The sequence below is a fragment of the Encephalitozoon cuniculi genome, chromosome III (assembly GCF_000091225.2).
Source record: "Encephalitozoon cuniculi GB-M1 chromosome III, complete sequence".
Lineage (NCBI taxonomy): Eukaryota > Fungi > Microsporidia > Unikaryonidae > Encephalitozoon > Encephalitozoon cuniculi.
Genome location: NC_003230.1, coordinates 106,604 through 124,402, shown reverse-complemented (window position 1 = coordinate 124,402; position 17,799 = coordinate 106,604). Strand labels below are relative to the sequence as shown.

General features: G+C 48.9%; 12 protein-coding genes across 12 annotated transcripts; 5 read left to right on the top strand and 7 right to left on the bottom strand.

The window, feature by feature from the left end:
- Positions 1 to 24: 24 nt before the first annotated feature.
- On the top strand, positions 25 to 1,647 carry ECU03_1000 (uncharacterized protein; the record flags this gene model as incomplete). The annotated part of the gene is made up of 1 exon (NM_001040973.1): positions 25 to 1,647. The coding sequence occupies one exon, from the start codon at positions 25 to 27 to the stop codon at positions 1,645 to 1,647; it is 1,623 nt and encodes a 540-aa protein (NP_597609.1).
- A 62-nt stretch (positions 1,648 to 1,709) lies between these two features.
- Positions 1,710 to 3,419, bottom strand: ECU03_0990 (uncharacterized protein; the record flags this gene model as incomplete). The annotated part of the gene is made up of 1 exon (NM_001040972.1): positions 1,710 to 3,419. One exon carries the CDS (start codon positions 3,417 to 3,419, stop codon positions 1,710 to 1,712), a length of 1,710 nt encoding a protein of 569 aa, NP_597608.1.
- Positions 3,420 to 3,738: 319 nt separating this feature from the next.
- On the bottom strand, positions 3,739 to 5,439 carry ECU03_0980 (uncharacterized protein; the record flags this gene model as incomplete). The annotated part of the gene is made up of 1 exon (NM_001040971.1): positions 3,739 to 5,439. The coding sequence occupies one exon, from the start codon at positions 5,437 to 5,439 to the stop codon at positions 3,739 to 3,741; it is 1,701 nt and encodes a 566-aa protein (NP_597607.1).
- Positions 5,440 to 5,712: 273 nt separating this feature from the next.
- Positions 5,713 to 7,128, bottom strand: ECU03_0970 (uncharacterized protein; the record flags this gene model as incomplete). The annotated part of the gene is made up of 1 exon (NM_001040970.1): positions 5,713 to 7,128. The coding sequence occupies one exon, from the start codon at positions 7,126 to 7,128 to the stop codon at positions 5,713 to 5,715; it is 1,416 nt and encodes a 471-aa protein (NP_597606.1).
- Positions 7,129 to 7,297: 169 nt separating this feature from the next.
- On the top strand, positions 7,298 to 8,695 carry ECU03_0960 (uncharacterized protein; the record flags this gene model as incomplete). The annotated part of the gene is made up of 1 exon (NM_001040969.1): positions 7,298 to 8,695. The coding sequence occupies one exon, from the start codon at positions 7,298 to 7,300 to the stop codon at positions 8,693 to 8,695; it is 1,398 nt and encodes a 465-aa protein (NP_597605.1).
- A 79-nt stretch (positions 8,696 to 8,774) lies between these two features.
- On the top strand, positions 8,775 to 9,494 carry ECU03_0950 (uncharacterized protein; the record flags this gene model as incomplete). The annotated part of the gene is made up of 1 exon (NM_001040968.1): positions 8,775 to 9,494. One exon carries the CDS (start codon positions 8,775 to 8,777, stop codon positions 9,492 to 9,494), a length of 720 nt encoding a protein of 239 aa, NP_597604.1.
- A 160-nt stretch (positions 9,495 to 9,654) lies between these two features.
- On the top strand, positions 9,655 to 10,245 carry ECU03_0940 (uncharacterized protein; the record flags this gene model as incomplete). The annotated part of the gene is made up of 1 exon (NM_001040967.1): positions 9,655 to 10,245. One exon carries the CDS (start codon positions 9,655 to 9,657, stop codon positions 10,243 to 10,245), a length of 591 nt encoding a protein of 196 aa, NP_597603.1.
- A 96-nt stretch (positions 10,246 to 10,341) lies between these two features.
- ECU03_0930 (uncharacterized protein) lies at positions 10,342 to 13,317 on the bottom strand (the record flags this gene model as incomplete). Its single annotated transcript, NM_001040966.1, has 1 exon — positions 10,342 to 13,317. The coding sequence occupies one exon, from the start codon at positions 13,315 to 13,317 to the stop codon at positions 10,342 to 10,344; it is 2,976 nt and encodes a 991-aa protein (NP_597602.1).
- A 48-nt stretch (positions 13,318 to 13,365) lies between these two features.
- Positions 13,366 to 13,692, bottom strand: ECU03_0920 (uncharacterized protein; the record flags this gene model as incomplete). Its single annotated transcript, NM_001040965.1, has 1 exon — positions 13,366 to 13,692. One exon carries the CDS (start codon positions 13,690 to 13,692, stop codon positions 13,366 to 13,368), a length of 327 nt encoding a protein of 108 aa, NP_597601.1.
- Positions 13,693 to 13,770: 78 nt separating this feature from the next.
- On the bottom strand, positions 13,771 to 14,685 carry ECU03_0910 (protein kinase; the record flags this gene model as incomplete). Its single annotated transcript, NM_001040964.2, has 1 exon — positions 13,771 to 14,685. The coding sequence occupies one exon, from the start codon at positions 14,683 to 14,685 to the stop codon at positions 13,771 to 13,773; it is 915 nt and encodes a 304-aa protein (NP_597600.2).
- Positions 14,686 to 14,851: 166 nt separating this feature from the next.
- On the top strand, positions 14,852 to 16,417 carry ECU03_0900 (uncharacterized protein; the record flags this gene model as incomplete). Its single annotated transcript, NM_001040963.1, has 1 exon — positions 14,852 to 16,417. The coding sequence occupies one exon, from the start codon at positions 14,852 to 14,854 to the stop codon at positions 16,415 to 16,417; it is 1,566 nt and encodes a 521-aa protein (NP_597599.1).
- ECU03_0890 (uncharacterized protein) lies at positions 16,414 to 17,772 on the bottom strand (the record flags this gene model as incomplete). Its single annotated transcript, NM_001040962.2, has 1 exon — positions 16,414 to 17,772. One exon carries the CDS (start codon positions 17,770 to 17,772, stop codon positions 16,414 to 16,416), a length of 1,359 nt encoding a protein of 452 aa, NP_597598.2.
- Positions 17,773 to 17,799: the final 27 nt, after the last annotated feature.

Here is a 17,799-nt window from a genome sequence, read left to right as displayed (position 1 = left end):
AATTATAGGCGGATTGAAGACATTATGGGAGCTAACAAGATCAACGATATACAACAGCAGGTAGAGGAGTCCGACTTTTATGTGGAGAAGAGGCCGAACATGAACATCCACATAGACCATCCAAGTCCTCCGCCTCCCATGTGGATCCTCTTCTACTTTCTTGGATCTGTTGTCTTCGGGATATTGGCATATCTGTGCCACTACTCCCTAATTTTGCCAAAGCTGAAGTCCTGCGGACAGAATCAACTGTCTGTAGTCACCGAAAGACTTCTGCTGTGCTTTCTTTTTGGCGCCATGATCTGGTTCACAATCCAGCTCATACTGACATACCTTTCAATCACTTTGAAGAAGGTTGACGGGAAGCAGGGATTTCTCCAGACCACACTGATAAAGAACGGCTGGTTCATAAGTCTTGTCCTTGGATTGCTGGTTCTCTCCTTCATTATGGGAAGCTACAACCGCAGCATAGATGCAATGAACACAGCAGAGGGCATCGCTGGGGAAGAGAAAGGCCAGGCACCACAAGAGGCCCTTGCAGCCCTTAGCGAGCCGAATACGTTGGCAGCATTCGTCACAGACAAGCTGACGAGGCTTATTCTTGCAAGCTTTGTATTCCTCGGAATAATCCTGACAAAGACAATTCTTATGGATAGGCTGAACTACAGGATGCTCTTCGAGAATTATGAGTCCAGGATCCAAAGCAACTACGAGGACATGTGGATCTTGGAACAACTAAACAGGATAACCGGGAAGAGAATGGACATAGACACGGAGAGCTGGGCGAATACTGTCTTCAAGACGATTTCTCCAGAAAAGGATTCTGTTGATCTGCAGGTCCTCGAATACTTCTTCGGAACTGAGCGTGCACAGAGGATATTTGAGCGCTTCAACATATATGACGATGGCAGGCTCACAAGAAGTAGCTTTGTTCTTGTCTACCAAGAGATTCTGAACGAGGAGAAGAGGATTGCCATGGGAATGGCACAGAAGGTCACCATTGTGAAGAAGTTGGACATTGTGCTTTCCTTTGTGCTGATTCCCTTTGGGGTTTCCGCAGCCATGCCGATAATAGAGAGCACGGGCAACTTCATCAACTTCATGCCCATTCAGTTTGGTACGCTGTTCTCGCTCCACGTGATCTTTGCTCCGATTGTGTCAGAAATGCTTAGATCCCTGGTCTTTATATTCCTTGTCAAGCCGTTTGACGTCGGAGACAAGATCCTTGTGGACGGATACTTGCATAAGGTGTATGACATGGGCCTTCTCTATACCTCGTTTGTTGTGGACAAGAAGGTCAGTGTGATTCCAAACGTCAAGGTCATGGACAAGACGATAGTTAACCTTAGGAACGCAAGGACATCCCTGAAGTTGTTTGAGTTCACCTTCTCGAGCACCTCAGAGTTCAAGGACAAGATAGAAAGGCTGAACGCTGCAATAGAAAAGGAGGTGAACTCTGATCCCAATGTTTATACAGGTAGGTTTGGGGTGTACGGATACAACCTAAAGAAGAACTCGACGATAGGAGTGAAGATCGAGGTCGTCTTCTGGATCCAGAACCAGGACATGAAGGCCCTGTGGTCCAGAGAAGACGCATTCATAATCGCTCTGCACGACATCTTCAGGGATCTTGGCCTGGTGCTAGAGTAGATCCTGCCGGAATAAAATAGTTAGCCTCATCTGAATGCTAAGAACAAACTCTTTTAATAGCCTTAAAGCTTATAAGAAAATGGAATTCCGATGTCGACTCTATTACTCTTTTCATAGCACCCATCCTTGTCTGCACAGCTCTCATCGGATATGATGTGGAGATGGACTTTTCCTTTCCGAACCAGATCTTCCAAGGCATCCTTCAATTTCGCGCTGTCGAGTTCCTTGGAGACTGCACAGCTCCCGTCTCTGTTATATCCATTCTGGCATTTTCCTTCATGCTCATGGACGCTTCCTTTTCCGTTGTCTTCACCTTCCCTCACCCCATACAGGCCATCCAGCCTTACAACAGAGCTTATGTCTTCGTTGCCGACACCTCTATTCGACACTGCTCGTCTCTCCGGGGTGGTTTCCCCCCTTTGGCCAGGAGAGTCTTTTCCGCTTCTCAATGGCTGGCTTGAATCCTTTCGATCAGATGGCACAGTCGTTGTTGAAACCTGGTATTTTGATAGGTAGACCGTCGTGATTAGTTTGTGGGTGGTTCTGGTGACCGTAACTGTGGATATTGGCCCTTTACTGCTTGTTTCTGAAGATGCCTGTACATTACTGGATGCAGATGCCTGGGTGCTGTGCAGAGCATCTGTCTTTGAAGAAGTGTACGATGCCGATGACATGGCTGAGGTACTACTGCTAGACCGATCCTGAGACAGTGTTCCCTTGATTACTTCGATCAAGGATTGGAGTGCAGGAATTATGGTGGAATTCCCCGGATTCTTGAATACAAATGTGAGTATTGGCGCCGTCGATGTCTGAGCCTTGATGCTATCTGCGGCAGTCGAGAAGACTTCTTGAATGCTCGCAGAGTATGTGCTGGTCTGGGCGTTGGCCCTTGGTGGCTCCTTTCCTTGGCTTTGCGGTGGAATCAGGTAATCTCCGAAGCTCAGTAGCTCTCTCTCCTCCCTTCTTCTGTCACGGCCGCGGGGGAATGGCTTAGGCTTTCGGGTGGAGCTCCATCCAGGATACTTCCTCCTGTCTAGCCCGCCCCCGGGTGTCCTCCTTATCTCCTTACTGGGGTAGTCCCCTCCACCCGCCCGGTCCGTGATAGAACCATCATTTTCCTCCTGCCCATCTTCGACCTCTCTGGAAGGCTCTGGGGCTCCCTCTAGCTCTCCTTCGTATCCTGGAGGAGGAACTACCATTATATAGTCCCCTTTCCCAAAGCCACTTTTCTCACCACACATCTTTCTTCTGCCGCCGGATCTGTCCATATCACTACCTTCCGTACCACACCCTCCGGATCCGAGGAGTTTCATTCCATCCCTCATCTTGGCAATCCTTGTGTTGCTGACATCCTTCCCAAAGACCTGGACCCAGTATCTGTTGCCATCCTTCCCGACACATGTAGCAACCCCAGAATACACATAGTCTCCAAGAATGTTGTTCCTATGCTCTGTAGACTTCATCCAGAGCTTAACAACCTCCTTGTAGTCATCGTTCTCCTGTTTCGCTATGTTTTCCCCTATGTTCAGTCCGACAAAGTCAAATCTTTTCAGCCTTCCGGCAAGAGTGAATCCCTCTCCACTAGCCCCATCATGTGTAAGCTTGGACTTCCTGCACATGTATAGCACCTGCATGTCTGCAGCCTTCTGTAACGAGGGCAGGTTGTACAGCTCCTCCATGTTGTGCTCGCTTCTGAACTTGTTCGTGTACTTCAGCATATCGCTCTCGAGAGAGCAGAAAACACATCCTAGAAACAACCAAGCAGAAATCATCCGGCCTCAGTGTGAGCCAAGAGTCGTTTCTGTTTATAGGGATTCCAAAACAGCTTAAAACAGGCCTGAAACAGGGCATATCACGCAGAAAGACATCTCATCAAAATGTAGCCATCTACGAACCTTGGGGCCATCAAAGCCCAAGGGAGCAAAGGTGGCTCTTTAGGACACCGTGGATAGCCACGGAGTCCAGGGGCTGCGCTGCACACAAAAAATATCCTCTGCACAGAAAGGGCAAAATAGCAGCCTCTACGTCTTGGATATCATCCACAATGGCATCTGGGCATCCTTGGAGCCAATAGAAGCTTAACAATTTATTTCATACTCTGTTCCTTAGCCCAGAAGAAATCCACTCATACACATTCCTGAAAACCTTTCTCTCGCTGTTCAGAGGCGTCACAGTCAAGTAGTATTCGTTGAGAAGAACATTGAAGTACATGGACACCTTGAAGAGGCATTCAAGATCCTCATGGTACGCAGAGCAGAAGTAACTCTTCTCGGTAATCTCGTAGATAATGTTGTTTGCATTGAATATGTCCAGAAGCACCTTCTTAAGTGCATTGTGGCTCCCAATGTGCTTCACCCTTATTCCCTTGAAAAACCCCTTCAGGTATGTTTGTCTGACTTGAGGAAGCCCGCAGTCCTTTCCCTTCACGCTGCAGAGGGAATCCTGGCTTGTGGATGTCAAAAACACCTCCTTTTTAACGTGTCTTGGCCCGCAGCCCTTCTCCTTCGAAAACATGAACCTTACAAAATCATGGACCGCCTCGGGCAGCTCCTGGGGCGGCTCTTCCTCGCCATCATCCGTGTAGGCCTCGTTTTCATCGTCGCCCCCTAGGTTCTCAGAAACAAGGTAATAGAGAGACACAACAGGCCTCCTCGACCAGTAGATCTGCTCTAGGGTTCCTATCTCTTCCCTGCATATCTTGTGGAACCTTCTGATCTCCCTCTCCATGTTCGGAAACTGGAACCGGATTGCCCTTGATATCGGCCTTATGTATTTCTCATTAAGCTTCATTATTGGATATCTCTTTGCTGCATAGCTGTTGATCCGGCTCTTCTGTCCCTTGTTGACCCATTCACTTCCAATCACCTGGCTAAGGCCCATTCTCGAGGAAGGCTGTGCAACAATCATCCCTCGAATCAACTCCATCGCCTCCCTCGAAATCGTCTTGCAGAACTTGAAGTCGGCATCCATTATCTTTGCCTGAAGTCCCTGCACATCCTCGTCGTCAAATGGAACACATCCACACAGGATCGCATACAGAACAACACCCAAGCTCCATACATCTATTTCCGGCCCGCAGTATCTCTGGCCCTGCAGAAGCTCTGGCGCTGCAAAGTAGAGGCTTCCGCAGAATGTGTTCAGCAGGGTCTTGTTGTCATAGAAGTTCGACAGCCCGAAGTCAATCAGCTTGACGTTGTCGTTCTCGTCAATCAGTATATTCTCTATTTTCAAGTCCCTGTGGACAACCGAGTTTCTGTGGATGTAATCAATTGCAGAAAGCAACTGCCTGAAGTATCGCTGCCCCTCCTTCTCTTTTAACGGCCCGCTGCTGATGATGATGTCGTACAACTGCCTTCCCTTCACATACTCAAATATCAGGAAGTAGTGTGTGGGGCTATACAGAAAGTTCTTCAACCGAGCAATGTGCGGATGGTTCAGTACAGATGATATAATCACCTCCCTGAATACCCTCTGGTCGCATCTCATCTCCATATCTCCCGTCTCCCCGCCGTTTACTCTCCTGGGAATTATCTTTATTGCCACCTTCTCCCCGCTGCGCACATCGCGTCCAAGCACAACCTTACTGCTGCTCCCTGTGCCTAACTGCTTCACAAATCTATAGCTTCCTATCCACTTGCCTTCTATGTACTCGAAGTCTCCTATCATCCCTCTCATCTCTCTTTCTCGAAAAGGGTTGCTTATCGCAGACTCATCCATAAAGCCGCTGGTCTCGTCCTCGCCACCCTCCATCTCGGAGTCTGTGCAACTCTGCATCTCCTCTTCGCTTCTCATCACTCCTTTCCCGCCAGCACCCGATATTTATCCCTCCAGTCCTTTCTCGAACCACTGCACATCCAATCTCTTGTTGCAGTTGGCACCGAGCCATACAGACGAAATCATTTCCAAACCCAATAGGTGCCTTCCCAACCAATACTCCACCAGAAAGCCGTGGAGGATCCCTATTATGGAATTAGCCAAGAGGATCATTTACAACTTTCCTTGTATTTAATTTAAATACTGGACAACAAATATGCCACACAAGGAATCTCTATTTCTCCCATGTCCCTATCCTTTGTCGTCGGGGGCGCTGTGCCCGGATGCCACCCTGCCTCCATCAAGAGGGTCTTCAGGGGGTTTCTCCACTCTGCTGTCACACACTCCTCCATTGAACGAATCTTTCGAGGCTGTCTGGACATCTCCGCCATCCAGGCCTTCGCTGTTGCACTGTGAGCCTTGCATCTGGGCTTCTATGGAATCGCTTTGTGTCCTGCCATTCTGTCCATCTATAGAAATTCCTTTCGCATTCGCACCTGCTTCGCCATTCTTTTCTGAGTCCAAAGAGCAGACTTTGCCCAGCGCAGCTTCGATAAGGAAAGTGTATCCAACACTCGTATCGTCACTTCCACTTGAGCATAAATCTCCAGGCGAGTCGTCCTCAAGGCGACCCGTCGAATACTTAGTTTCCTCCCTCTTAGCCATGTGCGCTTCTCTATTAATGATCACATGTCTGTACTTGTGGCTGACAATATCTCTGGCACTCTTACACCGCAGATACTCCATCGATATTTTCTTAAAGATGTGCTGGCTGGTCGGATGGCTTCCTAACGATGTCTGCATGGTGACGAGGTTATTTCTACTTGACCGCTGGGCACTCAGCTTGGAGAAGTTTCCAAGATACTTCTTGTATGTCTCGACCATCTGAATCTTTGGCGATGTGTCTTCTGCTTTCCTAGGGAAGGCATGTGCTTTAGTATTGAAGAGCGGCGGAGGATCATCGTCTCCCACCGACGGAAGCATCACGTGCTCATAGCTCACCCCACTACCTGGAAATATTTTAGCTGTCCTCATCATAGTGCAGAGTACTCCGTCAGACCCAGACTGGTCTGAATCCCATGAGATATCGTTGATACGGATTACTCTCTTTCTTGCGGAAAGGGTCACCTCATGCCCTACCAGCCCAAGAATCTTCCTCTTCTCCTGCTCAGCACCCATCATTTCTCTCCATACCCTCTGGACGCCTGCCATGGAGACCCTGCACCTCTCTGGATCCCGTAGCAGGCCTTTTCTCCTTCTCTTCCTTTCAATCTTGCGAAGGATGTTAATAATGTTATTTTCCCTGTATCCGATCTCCCAGTCTCTGCCAAACACAACTTTCCTAGACTGTCTTAAAACATCTATCACCATCAAGACCCCAGCCTCTGCAGCATATTCGGCCACCATCTTCACCTTCTCGGCCTCATCTGCAGCTTTCTCGAGGCCTCTCTTATCGGGAATGCAGGCGTACCTGATTTCCTCCTTACGGCTAAAGGGAAGATGCTTTTCAAAGTCACAAAGGAATGCCGGTGCATTCTTCAGGGCACTCGGCCTCTCAAACTCCTTCTTAATCAACTCCATCTCCAGGGCCAGGCGTGCTGCCAACCTCCTTCTTCTCTTCCTGGCCTGGATCCCCGGAGAGATGTCTTCGCTCTCTGTCTCTTCCATTCTCCTCTTTCCTTCTATCCTGTTTGTTTTTATTTAAAAATTTTGCAATGGATTATTGAACGGGACAAGCCGTCAGAATACCTGACAAGTGGAAGGAGGGAGGCGGTGGCTTCTGTAATGTGATGTTTTCCATGTAGAAATAGGCTGGGAATTTTAGGGCCCCAGGCTGATGAAACAGCTAGACCTTCTGAGGAGATTTGTATCTGGCCAGAAGAACCTGGAAAAAGAGTTTGTGGAGGCGCTTCTTAGGAATGATGTGGCAAGGAGCATCGAGCTCGGGAAGATGCTCTTTTCCAGAAGCCCCATGTTCCTTGTGACCTCCCTCCTTGTCAGCTTTCTAGACAGCCCGACAGACGAGAGTAAGAAGAATCTTTTCCTGAAGTCTCTGGAGAATGCTACTATCAAGAGCAATCTGATCTGGATGCTGTACAAGAGAGGGCTGCTGGTCGAGGATCTGCATCACTATGTCCAAAGAATTGCTTTTAAGGACCATATGTATTACCTCGTTCTCAAGGAAGCATGCATACACGGACACCATGGGCTTCTTGAAAGAGGAGCGATTCCAGAGTGTGTGGAGTTTCTTCTGGACAATCTGGACGACTGGGACCTGTACAGGTATGCGCTAGACAACGGGATAGACCTTCGGAGGCGAGAAAGCCTGAACCATGAGTATTATCTTCTTCACAAGCTGAAGGAGAGGGGCAGGGCCATCGAGCTGCTGAAGTCAAGGTTATGCTTCAAGGAGATAGAATACATTGCTGAGATGGTGGGTCTGGAAAGCCATCCTCAAGAGGCAACCGACTGTGTGGTCCAGCTGATGAGAAATGGATTTGGAGAGGACCTCTTAAGAAGGGCATATGGGGTGTATGCGAAGGACCCGTCTGTGTTCAATATAAAGATGTTGATTGCAGTCCTAGTGTCGGCAAGAAGGGCACCGCTCCTCGGGGTGGCTCTGTATCTAGCCTTCAAGCACAGGAGGGACCATCAAGGGAACTATGAGGTGCTCCTGATCTTTGCATTCCTGTGCAGATACTTCTGCTTCTATCCACACGTCCTAGAGTGCCTGGACTCCATGGGTGTCAAGAATGCGCAGGTGCCAAATCTATCGTTTATCTGGTCTGACATACTCATTACCAAGGGAATAAAGGACGACACTCGGAGGAAGGGAGCTATCAACAACATCCGGGGGTGCATGGACGACCTAGACAACAGCATCAGGCATTTCATAAGTGGTGGGAACTTTGCACATGTTGTCGATGCTCTGGAGCTTCGGAGGTCTCTCAAGGAATCGGTGATACTCATGGAGCTGGAGAAGAGCAGAATAATTGGAAGCAACCCCAACAACAGTTTCCGCTATCTTCTGGGGACGTGGGGAAGCTATCTGTTTGAGAAGATGACTGTCGAGAAAGTGCCCAAGGGGAAGGGGATGTTTCTGACTGATTTCTATGTTTCAGGCTCCTGCAGCTTGGACGAGGTGTTGGAAAATGGGCTATGCACGATTGAGTCGGAGGGTTTCAAGGCCTTCTTTGAAGAGATGGTCCGGTATCAAGAGAGCATAAATAAATGAGGGTGGATGAAGCAGTTTTTGGGCAATAGCCCGGATGCCATTGGGGTATTAGAACTCTGAGCAAATTTTTGCCCTGAAAATGGAGGGAGTGATGAGCGAGGCGCCTCAGTCGTCTATTAGGAAGAAGGAGTATGAGGCAAGGATGTCTAGGATAAGGAGTAGGCAAGAGAAGGAGTTCAGGGAGAGGAAGAGTGCCAATGCAAGATATGCAGAGGAGACGACGGAGAAGCTGTTGAACAAGTACTACGAACAGGAAAGAGAAATTCTTGAAAAGAAGTCAAGCATGAAGAATGGATTCTATGTTCCAAAGGAGGCGGAGTTTTTTGCGGTGATCTTGATCAGGTCAAAGTGCAACTGCCCTCCTAAGGTTAGGAAAGTCCTGGAGCTTTTCAGGCTGAAGAGGATCAACACCTGTGTACTTGTAAGGAACAACAAGTCGACCAGAAAGATGCTCCAGATAATCAAGGACCATGTCGCATTCGGAACGATTGGGATGGAACTGCTCCGGAAGCTTGTGTACACAAAGGGGAGTGGAAGAAACGGGCATGTCCGGGTCAAGCTTACAAACGAGTTCATTGAGGACATGTTTGATGGGAAGATCAGGTGCATTGAGGAGCTCGTGCACCATATCTACAACGGAACTGAGATGTTCAAGAAGGTCAACAGCTTTCTATATCCGTTCCACCTAAGCCCGCCCCGTGGAGGATTCAAGGGACAGAAGTCCAAGAGTTTCAACGATGGAGGCAGTGTTGGAAACCATCAGGACCTACTGAGCAATCTCCTTGAAAGGATGATTTAATAAACCATTGGACCTATTTAGCCTATGTGGAGGGATTTGTATCTGCCTGGTTGTGCATGGCCCGGAGGAATGGCATGTCCCCGTGCCTCCAAATGTGGGTAGGGGCCCTCTCCGGGAAATAACATTTGGGAAAATAATTAACCGTCCAGGGAGCCACATCATGAAGATGAATGATTCGAGCAAGCTGAAGAAGTTGTATCAAATAGAGGAGAAGAAGTTTGCAGAGAGGGTGAGGAGATACGAGGATATAGGGCACATGATGGATACACATCAATTTTACTTGGAGGATGTTGTGCTAAAGAAAGAGGAAATGCTTTACAAGTACATCTCGCCCTCCCAAGGCATAGCCGAGCTTTCCGAGGAGGACAGTCTAGGCTTTGATTACGAGTTCATACACAAGAGTGTTGGAAACAAGGAGTGGAGGGGAGGGATTTCGACCGGCGAGATGATAAAGGTCAGAAAGTTGCCCTGCACCAACCTAGCTCACGGAGGTGAAAGGAATGCCCGCACATCCTCGAGAATGCAAAAGACAAAGGGAGGAAGGGTGTATGCATGTGAAATAGAAGGATGCAATAAAAAGTACACGTCTTCCTTTGGACTTAAGTATCACATGAAGGAAGGTCACTCCGAGGAGAAGATGAACATATTCAAGCCCTATGTCTGCCCATTTTCCGGGTGCGACAAGAAGTACAAGAACAACAACGGGCTTAAGTACCACATAAAGCACTACCACGACGGCCAGACGGCCTGAATACCGTTTCTCTCACCCTGGGAATTATTAAAGAGTATACCTGGCCCTTCCACTTCCTGTAACCAAGCCGCTCTGCAACCCGAAGAAGAAAAGGCTTTATTCAAAGACGACCACTATTCTAGGGAACTCGCCCTCGTCGTCATCTGTTATCACGTCCAGCACAACGAACATCTCGTCTGGCCTTCTGTTGACCAATTCTCCAACGGTCTTCTCCAGGTTGTCTGCATACTTCGAGTCGAAGTCCCAGTAGATCAGAGAGTTTCCTGCCGTCACCATCGATATCTTCCTTTTGAACTGGATCTCAAAGGCTTTGAGGATTGTTCCCAGTTTGGAGTCCTTGTATTCCAGCCTGTTCCACAGTGTGAATGTGTACTTCTTGTTCTCGATCTTGTAAGAGTGCTTTACAGGCTCCACAGGGTCTGTGCTAGCAAAGAAAGGAAGAGCCAGGTTGAGGAACGAGTTTTTGTGCTTTGTGTAATCCACTCCCAGGGCATACTTTATCATCTCCAGAACTGCCAGCCCAGAAACAACGGCTGTTGTCGTTGCTATGGCTGGGATTATTCTTCCTGCAATTCCCTTCACAGTGAGCCTGTCTGCCTGCTTTATCTTGTAGTTTATTGCCCTCAGGTTGGCTGCTGCATACAAGAAGTCCACATGAAAGTTTGTGTCGTCGTCCTTCTCAAAGATGCAGGGCACTATTGCAGAAGGATCTATGCATGGCCTTGGCGATTCCTCCACGCAGGTGTTGTCTGCTGCGCTTGAAAGCTCCTCCACCAGGATCTCATTCTTCACAAACTCAACAACCATCTCCTTCGATATCTGCTGTTTGATTCCAAAGTTGAGGCTGAATATGTTTGCAGCGCTCTGGACAAACAGGATATGGAGGTCGTTGTTAACGTCGAAGCTGACCGTCATAGGAGGTCTCTTTGGAGGCATCCAGAACGGCTGGCCCTCCTTTGTCTTTGAGTCTGGAGGAAATGCCGTTATGAGGTTCTTGATCGACGTGTGGAACAGCTTGACAAAAAGCAAGATTCCGTTTCGAATGCACTCCTTGCCATTAGTAGGTATTTTGTCGACAACATCTTCCATAGCTTCGTTGCTGGGCTCTTCTTCTCTTTCTTCCTCAGAGGTGCCCTCCTTCTCTCTACTCAGATACTCTTTTATAAGGAGTATCTCGTCATGGAACTTGAATTCAAACTCACTTCTTGCCCACTCGATCGTATGCTCTATAGCATATGGGAAGTTTTTGATTGTGCACAGGGGAATGGACTTTTCCGGGGGATCCTGGCTCGACCCGTAGCTTTCGGTGTGGAACGGTACAACAACCTGTACATTCCCCTTTGTCCCTGATGTTCCTGCGTCGACCATGAACTTCCTATTCACAACACACCTTCCATCAACATACACTCTTGCATCCACGTTGTCCAATGCAGTTGCCACAACATCAACAGACTGGAAAAACCTGTCGCTGAACACTGTCTCTGTTTCCTTCCCAGCCTTCAGGTTGTAGTAGATGAGATTCGGCTGCGCGGAGCCGATGCACGATATCCCATTCGTCATCTCCGAGACTCCTCTTTCAGGCTCCTCCGAATCAGCTCTTCTAGGAACCTTCAGGAAGTCCTCGTTTAGTAGCATGGCCTCCCGGACCGCAATCTCTGCCTTCATGCTCGACACATCCCCAGACCTGAACAAGAACTGCCTGTTCAGATTAGACTGCTCAATAGCATCCATGTCGGTGACGCTTATCCTTCCATTGCTCCCAATCCCGCACATGACCATGTTCTTCAGGTGCTCGCACCCAATCGCCCCGGCTCCGACCATGAAAACATGCAGCCCAAAGAGCCTTTCAACACATCTCTTGCCGAGGCATCTTACCATCGGTCCGTACCGCCCATAGTCCCTCCCATCGTCCTCAGGGTCATTGGGGATCACATCCACAGCATCAAAGTAGAAGAACTGGTGCAGGGGCGTGAACTTGCTTCCCACTCCCTTCAAAACCTCTTGGGCCACAAATCCACCAATCACAGAGCACATCGGCATAAGCATTCCCCCACACTGCTTTCCAAAGGACCGTATCAGAGCCTCAAACTCAAAGTGGCTTTTGTACTTTTTGACAAAAAACGACAGAAACCCCTCTCCACTCAACTCCTGCCCGCTCTGCTCCATGTATTCTCCAAGCGCAACAAAGCACTTGTGAATAACAAGACTCCTCTCCTCGACCTCATGGTTGAATCCAAGAATCCCAGGTTCATCAATCGTTCTTCCAAGAGGCTTGAAGGATATCATGATGGGCTTTTTCTGCTGCTCAAAGTCTCCTCCATAAACGGGCTTGAACTTTTCTGCCTTGAACTCCATCTCCTCCTCAAACATCCTGACTCCATCGATACTCTGCAGCATCACCTGGGTCGGAGACACAGCTTTGACCCGGAAGTACTTCCCCTCGTACTCGTCGCACTGGGTTATCTTGATTATGTCGTAGTCTTCGAGATTGTGCCTCTGTCCATCAACAACAGTCATCACGCCATCCTCGCTTATGTCGTTGATCATCCCACTCGCAGGTATCTCGCCAGTCCTGTCCACACAGACAAATTCCGCTCCAAAGTCACAGAACACCTGTGAAAACAGGCCCCTGACCTGGCATCCGATGAACATACACCCGTCCTTCCTTGCCATCTCGTTCAGCCTTATCTGCTCTCCATAGCTTTCGTTGCATGCAACAACAATATCATATCCTTCAAAGCTATTTACATCGCTGACAACATCAACATCAACATACTCATTCATCGACCGGAACCTACCCACCACACTGGCATCTCTGGGCTTCCCTATGTCTTCCTTTCGAAGATAGAATCCGCTGCACAAATCCTCCTCAGATACCGCCCTGTCGTCAAAAAGTGCTACCTTGCTTATCCCCGCAAGGCACACATTCTTCACAACCTCTTGCCCAAGGCCGTCCAGCCCCATCACAAGAACCTTGCTTCCCATCATTTTTTTCATCGCTTCCTTTCCAACCACATACAGCTGCCTCGAGTACAAAGACTCATCTATATCAACATCTGCATTGTTTTTCATTTTGGGGTCCAGAAACCTTGCCTTTTTACAAGTCGCAAATCCGTTCCTCTAAGTCCCAGGGCTCCTTGCTGCCAAGCTCCTGTCTCCGCCGCCGCTCAGCTCCATCCTCTCGGCACTCACCATCTGCACATCCAATCCATCGAAAAACACCACCACCAAGGCCTTGTTGACGGAGGCACATGTTCTCTGCACACCAACAATGTCCAGGAGGGTGTGCCTCCTGTCTATCAGAATCCCATACCTCGAATGCACCTTCGACGGGCAGTCCGTGTACAGCAGGAGATCAACTCCATACTTCAGTCCATCCCCCACCACAAACCCCCTCTCCTGAAACATCCTTCTCAGAACCTCTCTCTTCTCCTGATGGGTCCCCATATCAAAGGCCTCCCCTCCCAGCCATAAAAACACCGTCCCCTGCCACGAAACAACAACATCCCTTTATTTCACTCTACTTCACAGAATCTCCAGATCCCCCATAGAGTCAGAGGGAGTCCTCACCATCCAGTCAAACACTCCATCGCTTCGAAGTCCTCTCTGCCGAAGTGCATCGCTGAGCAGTGTCCTTAGATATGCGTAGTTCGGCATGTCCTCGTATCCAAGGTTCCGGACATAAAAGCAGAACGAGTGTATTTCCTTTGGAAGCCCCATGCACAGCTCGTACAGAGATATGCTCTCCTTGCTTTCCCGGATCCTGTCGTACTTCTCCTGCTTTGTCTTTGCCTTCAGCCCCTGCCAAGGAAGCCTCCCCTTGAGAAAATACACCATACAGAACCCAACGCTTTCGAGGTCGTCTCTCCTGCTCTGCTCATATCCCTGATGTGTCCTCAGAGAGGCATATCTTGCTGTGCCCGTCAAGGACTTGTCCGTCCTCATCTCCCTGTGCTTGAATGTCATTGGATTCCGAAACTCCTTCGCTAGTCCGTAGTCTATCAGATACAACCTGTCCCCCTGGACATCAAATACAAAGTTGTCTGGCTTGATATCCCTGTGAACATAGTTTCTATGGTGCAGGTACTCTACATTGTCAACCATCCTCTCCCCTAGCATCAGCACAGTCTTCAGGGAAAAGCGCCTGCTGCACGTAACAAATAGCTGCTCTAAAGACTTTCCCATAAGCTCCATCACCAGCCCATTGACATATACATTTTCATACAGGATCTTCCCATACTCGTAGATCCTCGGTGTGCGGGTGCCCCCAAGCGCCTTATACACCCCATACTCGTGCTTCAGCTGCCCATAGTGTGCCTTCTTCTCCAGCTTCACTGCAACCGTCTGGTTTGTCACCGTATTCTGCCCAATAAATATGTCTCCAAAGGCCCCTGACGCAATCTTCTGCACCAGCTTTATATTTCTGATCTCTGTTGTCATTGTCCTATTGGAGTGGTTCCAGGGATAACAAAAAGATTTATTTCTCAGCTCAGGCAGGGTCCGGGGCATCTACACGCGTGGCACTCCATCCTGCGAGCAAAAGTCGTGGAGTCTTTGGAGGATGCCTTGCAACTCCCCTAGAAAATAGGCTCCTGTAATACCCTGAATGTTAAGGGAGCTCCAGAAGCAGAGAATAAAGGCATTCTTAGTTGCACCAAACAACCCCTGGAAGATCCTGGTCCTTGATAGCCGTACCCAGCAGATCATTGGGCCTTTGATGAAGGTCAGCGAGCTCAGAGAGTGTGGAATAACAGCACACTTCTTGGTAACCCAGGAAAGGCACCCCATTTCCAACACTCCGGCGGTGTACTTCGTCGAGAGTGCAGACGGAGTCCTGGACGACGTCCTCGCCGAGCTGTATTCGGAGTACTACCTCAACTTTGCCACATCTGTAACCAGGGGGGAGATTGAGAGCCTGGGCCTTGGGCTGTCTGAAAGGGGCCTTGGGCTCCGGATAAGATCTGTCTATGACCAGTTTGTGGACTTCATTGCCTTACAAGACGACATGTTTACTCTTGGGATGAAAGGCAGCTTTATTGAGATGGAGAATCCGGACACGTGGAGGAGAATGGTGATGTCAGTGATGAGTGTGTTTGTGACACTTGGAGAAGTCCCGTTCATAGTGGCTACGGATGACGATGTGACTACCCAGATGGCAAGGATGCTCGAGACAAAGATAAGAAACACAGGAGTTATCAAGAGGGGCAGCAAAAGGCCGGTGCTGGTTCTTGTGAGCAGGAGCCATGATGTGATTACTCCTGTGCAACATGTGTGGAGTTACAGTGCGCTAATGAACGATCTTTTTGCGCTTGAGTCCAACAAGATAACACTGAAGAGTGGAAAGGTCTTTGATCTGGATCCCCAGGATGAGCTCTGGAGGAGAAACGCCAACGAGTATTTCCCGGTTGTGGTTGAGAGGGTTGAGAAGGAGCTTCTTGAGTACAAGAAGGAGATGGCGCTCAGGAGCATCGACGAGAAGACAGACAAGAAGGTTATCCAGGAGGCTCTTGATAAGGCCCCCGAGCTAGCCAAGAGAAATGAGTCTGTGAATGCCCACATATCGATATGCTCGGAGATGGTTGAGATGATAAAGGAAAGAGCCATCGACGACTTCTACAAGGTTGAGAAGGGAGGCCATACGAACCAGGAGCTAATAGAGTTGTCTGAGAAGGGAAGCGACGAGGATGTCCTAAGGCTGGCCATTCTCCTTCTCAACACCAAGGACTTCGATCTGATTGATCCGCTGCTCCGGAAGAGGAAGATAAAGTCGAAGGCCATTGAGTTTTTCAGAAGGCATGGGGGTACCCGGTCGGAGAAGTTGGGGACTCTTTACTCGCAGGTGGTCACCAGCCTCATGGGAAATGTAAAGAAGCTGCTTCCTGTGAAGGAGCAGACGCCCATATCGTCCCTTGTGGAGACTATCTATGGAGATATCAAGTCCCAGATATACTCAGGACTCAGGGTGTTCGACTCCATGGGATCCAAAAGCATATATGCCAGCGAGATCTCGAGGCTCGTTGTTTTTGGAGTAGGAGGAGGAACTTACACGGAGCTGAAGACTCTGAAGCTCCTTGAGGAAAGAATAGGTGTTCCAATCATATATGGGTCAACGGAGATCCTGAATGCACGGGAGTTTCTTAGGCAGGTTGAGGGCAGGATGAGTCTAGATTAAAAGCTCTTTTTTATTGTACCCACTTCCATTTCAAGCTTTCTATCTACATCTGCTGCCGATGTGCTGCTGTCTATAACTGAAATATATTGCGAGATTAGAGTCTTCCTTCCCCTGAACCTGTTTTTGCTGAAGGCCTTCTCAACGAGGTACCGGAGCCACAAAACATTGCTTGCAGGAACGAATCGGGACCAGCATCCAGAGCACAGCTTGCGCATGTCTCTGTAGACCCTAAACTGGATGTCAACAGCCTCGTCTCCTTCAAACAGCCATTGCTTGCTATTCAAGTCATTGAATATCACTGCGCCCCCGCTCCTCAGCCTACTGAGCGAAAAGTCGATCAGATTTATCTGTCCCTCTCTAATCAGGATGTTTCCCCAGTGAAGATCTCTGTGCTCAAACTCGTACTTCTTTTCGAGATTTGCCAGCACCCTTACGGCGCTCCTAATGAATGCATCTACTTCTGCAATCTTCTGGAATTTGATGCTTTCCAGGCTCTCTCCCCCGTCCTCCATTACTATCACCCCGTATTCTTGCTCGTCTCGATACTTGCAGGGCCTTTCGTTCTCCTCCTCTCCATAGTCATCCCAGGCCTTGAGATATTCCTCCGGGTATCTGCCTGCCACCAGAAATACATCCTTAAGCCCGCACACACCGTCTTCTCCTGAAATGGTCCTGAATATGATGGACTCCCTCAAAAATGACGAGAGAGATGTTTCATCGGGTGTGTCTCCTAGCGGGACTATCTTGTAGACCAACGGTCCATGTGCAAATACTTCGCTAAACGTTGCCTCTCCAATCTTCTTAACATTCTTCGGCATCCTGTCAAACGGAACTTTCCTCAGAGCCCCGACCTCAGGCATTCCGCCATATGAAGACTGCAAACTCTCCGTTCCTTGACTCTGTCCACCTACAAGGCCGTCTGTCTCTTTCTTCTTTCTAAATGTTATGTTCTGTATCCGGCATGTCCTCCTGGTCTCTGAGTCCAGAAAGCTCTCGAATCCTAGACTTTCGTCATATGTTTCACTGGAGCTCAGGATGTCATGGTTCACCACAGAGTTTCCCTCTCCTTTGTTCTCAAGAGTAAGGGACTCACGCCTGTGCCCAGCTCTAAGTTCTATGCTGTGGACACTAGTAAAGCTGCTCCAGTTCTCTGAATCGTCGGAAGAACTGGAGGCAAGATCACATGGATGGTCTCTCCTCTGGCTGGTATTTCCTGGGGATGCGTCGATGGAAAAGTCGCTGGAAGACAGGCGACCGGAGTCAGCAATCTTTCTTCGGATATCGTCGAAAGCTCTTCTTGCGTCCTCACAGATGGTGCCGTGGATCGAGCTCCTCTTCCTTCCAAACTTCTTCATAAACATCCACAGGGCTGTTTATTTTCC